Source organism: Enhydra lutris, unplaced genomic scaffold, assembly GCF_002288905.1.
Source record: "Enhydra lutris kenyoni isolate GAN:26980312 unplaced genomic scaffold, ASM228890v2 scaffoldscaffold51, whole genome shotgun sequence".
NCBI lineage: Eukaryota > Metazoa > Chordata > Mammalia > Carnivora > Mustelidae > Enhydra > Enhydra lutris.
The window spans coordinates 11,924,920-11,931,825 of NW_019154135.1; the positions used below are offsets into that span (position 1 = coordinate 11,924,920).

Consider the following 6,906-nt stretch of genomic DNA (forward strand, 5'->3'; position numbering starts at 1 on the left):
CAGCACCACCACCATCACCTCCATCACCATCATCATCACTACCATCACCTCCACCACCAGCATCACAACCACCATCACCTCCACTACCATCATCACAACCACCATCATCATCATCATCACCACCACCATCACCTCTACCACCACCATCATCACCACCACCACCACCATCATCACTATCATCACCTCCATCACTGTCTTTATCACCAGCACACCATCACCAGTCATGCCAACCGGCTAAGTAGCTACATACAGTCTAAGTAGAACAATAAAAGAAGATGCATAGTAAATAAATCATATAATCCTATAATAGATAATCCTATTAGGAAGGGCTTTGAGTGATAGAAGTGTAATGTGCTCTGGGAGAACAACCAAACCCCTGGGTACCTTGGCAGTTTTCCCGTGTGGTATGTACCCTACACAATGCCTTCGTATTACAGGCATAAGCAAGATCTGTGGTAATGGTGAACTCGGTGTTTTCTCTCCAGCCGGATGTCCACCCTGGGAAGTGCTGGGCCTTCCCGGGTTCCCAGGGCCACGCCCTGATCAAGCTTGCCAGGAGGATCACGCCAACTGCTATCACCATGGAGCACATCTCGGAGAAGGTGTCTCCGTCAGGAAACATCTCCAGCGCACCCAAGGAGTTTTCCGTCCATGTGAGAGGGAGTTGGAATCACCTCAGAGTGGGTTATGCAAGGAGGGGGTTGGCTAGGAATCAGACGCTGGGCTGGCACCTCCACTGGACAGCTAACCATTTTTATCACTGCAAGAAAGTTCCTTCTTTCCGGGACTTCTGCTTTGCCATCTACAGAAGAGAGAGGGTTGGACCGGAGGATTTCTGTGACTTACTTTTTTTTTTTTTTTTAAACTTTGGTCAAAGCTACATGTGCATAATTTATTTATTTTTTTTTTAAGATTTTATTTATTTATTTGACAGAGAGAGATCACAAGTAGACAGAGAGGCAGGCAGAGAGAGAGAGAGAGAGGGAAGCAGGCTCCCTGCTGAGCAGAGAGCCCGATGCGGGACTCGATCCCAGGACCCTGAGATCATGACCTGAGCCGAAGGCAGCGGCTTAACCCACTGAGCCACCCAGGCGCCCACATGTGCATAATTTAAAAATCAGCATTCTCATATGCTTATAACTAAACACTTTTTTCTTGTGCCAGGGCTCCCACCCAGGTTTCTACTCTCTGGAAGCTTCCGCTCGCCAGTTTTAACTGCTTGTTTGGGTACACTTCCCTTCATATTTGCTTTTACTGTTACTTCTTCTTTTGAAAGTAATCCCCGTGCCAGATGTGGGACTTGAACTCATTATCCCAAAAATCAAGAGTCACGTGCTCTACCAACTAAACTAACCAAGTGTCCCTACATTTATTTCCTGAATTTTTTTTCAGTTTTGCTTATCATCTACTGACATCCTTTGATGAAAAATGAAGAGGAGTCCTCGTCCACGGCTCTCCCATCCTCCCCCAGTGTTTAGGACTTACTTGTCTTTAAAAGACAAGTTTACTGAGATGTTATTCACACACCAGCAATTCGCTTAAAGTGTTCCCGTCTGTGGCTCTTAGCATATTCACAGAGTTGTGTATCCAACACCATGATCAACTTTAGGACATTTTTGTTGCTCCCCTAAGAAGACTTGCCCTCCTGAGCTGTCAGTTCTCATCGCCAAGCCCGCTGCCTGCCCCACAGGCCCCCCCCCCCCAACAGCGCTGACCTATTTTGTCTCTGCAATGCTGCCTACTCCGGACATATCATTTAAGTGGAATCGTATAATATGTGGCCTTCCTTGCAAGGCTCCTTCCACTCAGCATCACGTCTTCGAGGTTCCTCTGTGCTCTATAACATGGCTCCGTACTTTATTTTTAAATTGCTGACTAATAGGGGCACCTGGGTGGCTCTGTCCGTTGAGCGTCTGCTCTTGGTTTTGGCTCAGGTCATGATCTCAGGGTCCTGAGATCGAGCCCTGCGTCGGGCTCTGCATTCAGCATTGAGTCTGCTTACGACTCTCTCTGCCTCTCCCTCCCCTGTCTCATTCTCTCAAATAATCTTTTTAAAAATCTTAAACATTTAAAGAAATAAAAACAAATTGCTGAATAATAAAAATTTCATGGTGTGGCTAGAACACGTCTTCTATGCCCACTTATCAGCGGACGGGCATTTGAGCTGTTTCTCCTTTCCTGATTATTAGAAATAAGGCTGCCGGGAACATTCATGTATGCATCTTTGTGTGGAACCTGGTGCTCATTTCTCTTGGATCTATACCTGGACGTGGAATTACGAGGTCACGGGGTAAATCCAGTGTCACGTTTGGGACACTGCTAGACAGCGTATCTTCCTCTCCATCAATATGCGTGTTTTCACGGTCACTGTGTGCGTGGAGGTGTTCTCACCGAACCCTGTAGCAAACTGGAATACTATTTTCTTTGGGTGAGACTTTGATGTTCCTCTCGCTAAAACAAATGCCTCGTTTCAATTGAATTTGCTTACTTTTCTACATTCCTAGCCCAAAACCGTCCCCTGCCTGGTTTTCAGAAGGGTTAGAGTCCTACCATTGTGTTCCTTCCTGTCAGGTCATTTCCAAGTTTCTCCTCGATTTTATTTTTTTAAAGCTTCCCCTCTTGCCCACTCTGCCCTCATGCTCCGATCTGACCGGACTTCATGTCCTCACCCTGAGGATGCGACTTAACCACCTAATCTATAATTTAAACAATCTTTTTCTCTCTAATTTTCCTTCTTTGTTTGTTCCACCTTCTGAAAGATTTTTACCAACTTATATCCTGACCCATTTTTCATTTCTGCTGTCATGATTATTCTAAGATTTATTTTTTTCTGCAAATAACTCCTCTTTTTAGTGTCTGAATTTCTTCCTCCATGGATGCGGTATCTTCTCTCAAGCTTCCGAAGATGCTAATGGACACTAATTAGAGCTGTGCTGCATGTTCTCCGGCTCCCTCCCGTGTCCTATTCCCAAAGACCACTTCTCCTGTTTGTGGAAAGGTTCTTTTCTCTGGTATCTGGTGATGCTCATCTGTTGCATTTAAGAGCCAAAGGGTAGAAAGCCAGCCAAACTCTGCGTGCAAGGTGGTGACCGCTGGGTGGGTGGTCTGCTTGGGCCGATTCCTCCGGAACCCCCAGAGTGTGATGGGAGCAGGTTGACCCTTGAGGAATCCTGCAAACTTGTGCCCAGATTTCAGCTTGGTCAACCACCTGCGGGGACAATAGGTACATGGGCTTCCCGGGCAACCCCAAGCCCGCCCACAGTCCGTGGCCCCGTGTCTGCCCTTCTGGGGACTTGCAATGACAGCATCAGCATGTCATCCTACAACCAGGATAATCTATTCTTGCTCCAGGCCATTCTACCAGTCACCGACAGGCTCTCTCCGGACCTTTTCATCTTAGTGTCTGTTCCTGGGTGTTCCCTGTTGCTCTCTGCCTTGGTGGCCCGATCTGGAAGGGGGTTTGGGGTTAAAGCATGAGCGCTCCGTCTGCTTTGTGCACCCTTTGAGTGCCTGTAAATGGTATGATTCTGGGTCACAAGACAGAAAGGAACCCTCTACCCTTTGAGGCAAACCTGCTGCCACCCACAGTGGGTGTCTGCTGACAGACAAAGGTTGGATTTGAGTGGCTCAAACCCCATCTCAGAGAGACGTATCAGTTGCTCATTATAGGGGAATTACGAGTCACCCTTCAGGCAATAAAAACCATTCTCATCATTTTTCTCTTATATTAGCAAATTCATGAACCAGTAAAATTGAAGTTAGAGGAATTAGAGCAGTCACTCCCTCCTATTCCGTTGAAACCCCTCCCCTACACTTGACCCCCCAAAAACTTAACTACCAACATCTTACTGTTGACCCCTAAATCTTACTGATAGCAGTCGATGAACATAATATTTTGCATGTCATATATATTAGATGCTGTATTCTTATAATAAAGTAAGCTGGAGGAAGGGCACCTGGGTGGCTCAGTCAGTTAAGCGTCTGCCTTTGGCTCAAGTCATGATCCTGGAGTTCCGGGATCGAGTCCCACATCAGGCTCCCTGCTCAGCAGGGAGTCTCTTTCTCCCTCTGAACCCCTCCCCCCGCCAGTCTCGCTCGCTCTCATTCTCTCTCTCAAATAAATAAAATGTTTAAAAAGAAAAGAAAAGCATGTATTTATCCAAAAAATCCACATCTGTGCAGACCCACGCACACAGTTGAAGCCGGGTTGTTCAAGGGTCCGCCGTGTATGAGGTTTGAGCTGCATGTTGTATTTATAATTGTGGCCGCATTATTTAATCATGTTGCAGCCAATTCTTTTAATAAATTTGTGATGGGGGCATCTGGCTGGCTCAGTTGGTGGAGCTTACAACTCTTGATCTTGGGGTCATGAGTTCAAGCCCCAAGTTGGGCAAAGAGCTTACTTAAAAAAAAAAAAACTTATGATAAAGGTTACATATTAATATTTTCAATATTAATTCATTCCATTGAACTCTTTGTTTATTGTGTTGCCATGATTCAAGGAAGCTAATGATAAAGTTCAGAGTCACAAAATAAATTCATTTCCACTGGTCTGTCCCCTCTCAAAAATCTTCCATTTTGAAGGTAGAGAAGGAAGGAGCCCAAGGGAAAGAGCATACAAATATCATTAAGTTCCTTCAGTCAAAAACCTTACTTTTTGGATGGAGTTATTTGTGTTCTTGAAGTCTGGCGATTGGATTACACTTACGTCATTTTGAAAAACTTTGGGTCAGCATGGGGACGCATTTTGTGTGTGCGTGTTTTAAAGATTTTATTTATTTATTTGAGGGAGTGAGTGGGGTGGGGAGCGGTGGAGGGAGAGGGACAGGCAAATTTGTGCTGAGCACAAAGCGTGACCCTGAGCCCAAATCGAGAGTGGGATTCTTCACCGACCGAGCCATCCAGGCGCCCCTCAACTTTGTGCTTATTTTATTCAAAGCATGCCAACTGTAATTCAGTTACTGAACCAGGGTCCGTGCTGGGATATGCTCTAGTTCCCTGTCTCTGTCTGTCTGTCTGTCTATGTATTTGTCTATTGATCGATTGCTCGATCTATCTCCCTATCGTCTGTCTATCCAGTCAGACCTGCGGTCAGCCTCCTCTTGCCTCACAAGCTGAGCTAAACACCTCTTGGGTGTACAGGGCAGCACCGCGCTCCTGGAGGGCAGCCAAGGATGTCTTGAGAATTGTTGCTACCTAGACGGACAACCTTCCCCGTTTATGTAGCCGAGCATCCATTCACGAAAACCCCCTCGTCTGTCGCTCTCCTTCACAGGGTATCTCCAAACTGTGTGATGGGGAAGAAATTTTCCTAGGTCAGTTCGTCTATGACAAAACGGGAAGCACCGTTCAAACATTCGAGCTCCAGGTACCGAGGACCCGGAAAACGTGGGGTGTGAGGAACTCCATCCCCGGGTCAGGGGTCTGTGGGTGTTGCTGATGCCATGTTGTGTGAGGATAATTTTGACAAAAGTGTGAGCTACGGAAGGCTAGGTGCAACTTCCATTTTTAGCTCCAAGAGCTACATGGATTTTAATGCCCCCGAAAAACAAGTACCAGAGCAGGTCCTAAGCCAGATTCTTTCTCATTTTCACATTTCTCATATATGTATATATATATATATATATATATATATATGAATGAGTATAGTAATCTATAGTAAATATATTTACTATATTTTAAATATAGTAAACTATAGTAAACTGTATTATAAGTATAATATAAATAAGAAAATATATTAAAACTAAAGTAAAATATATATATTTTTTTACTATATTCATTTTCTCGGTCCTTCTCTTACCTGTTGGGTTCCCTTGATACTATTAGGTTTGGCGGTCACTGGGTTGTCTCCTATGGAGATGACTACAGACAGACAGGAACTCGGGAACAGAAAATAAAGACCAGACAATGTGACTCAAACCTCTCTTCCTGACATTGGGGAGTGTTAGGAAGAGGAAATGGGAAAAAATACCAACTGGTAACATTAAAAACACCTGAAAGCCATTAAGGTAGATGAAATAAATATATTTTCATTATTTGTCATTAGACACAGGAAGACTTAGAAGGTGTTGCCTACCATGTAAAAAGAAGTGTGTTGTGGATGATATTTCCTGGCCAATGCCGAGATCATCTGAGCTGGAAATGATATGTGGGTTAGAAATGAATGAAACTGTGAAGTTTCTCACCTGTGATTGTTTATCCATGTCTCTCTCGGGCTCCCACCTGGGGACACAGTCCTTCTCATGAAGGACTGGGAAGACCTGTGCTTGCCAGGACCTGTTTTCCCATCCCTGAGACTGGGCATTTAATAAAATGCTGGTTAGGAAGGAAAGACAGAGTTCTGATTTCCCATTATATCAGCGTCCCTTGGGACGCTTGGAGATGGATTTCTGTATAAGGCATTCATTTGTATCTTTTCTTTATTTTCAGCGTGACGTTTCGGAATCCTTACTATGTGTGAAACTGAAAATCCTCAGCAACTGGGGACACCCAACGTACACGTGTGTATATAGATTCAGGGTCCACGGAACTCCAGGAGAGTAACCCTAGAGATGGACCCGTGCACATGGCCGTGACCACAGTCCAGAATATGGGACCACGCTCATTCCTTTAGATCACCGCACCCGGAGGAATCCAGAGGGGGGAGTGAGAGGGAAATCCCCAAGTGTCCAAGTGTCCCAGTCAATCAAAAGTGAATGACTCTTCCTAGTAAAAATATATGAAAATAGATGCAGTGGTCTGGTGGTGGTTTAGCTCTTGAGGATGAATCTGTGGAAGGCTGAAACGTACGTATTGGAAGAAGCGGCTTTTATTCTAGTCTCTCCTACTAGTATCTGCCTTCATTACTCACGCAGCCCTAACCACACCAGGCTCAGATGCCCCCGCCCCCGTTACCACAATGACATA

General features: G+C 45.1%; 1 protein-coding gene across 1 annotated transcript in view; it reads left to right on the forward strand.

The window, feature by feature from the left end:
- The window catches only part of LOC111157082 (Sad1 and UNC84 domain containing 3), a 19,181-nt gene extending 12,638 nt beyond the window's left edge, over positions 1-6,543 (forward strand). The window contains exons 8-10 of the mRNA XM_022518306.1: positions 486-653; positions 5,276-5,368; positions 6,430-6,543. Of these exons, the coding sequence (XP_022374014.1) occupies positions 486-653; positions 5,276-5,368; positions 6,430-6,543 (375 nt within the window). The remainder of the gene's footprint in view (positions 1-485; positions 654-5,275; positions 5,369-6,429) is intronic.
- The last annotated feature ends 363 nt before the right edge of the window (positions 6,544-6,906 follow it).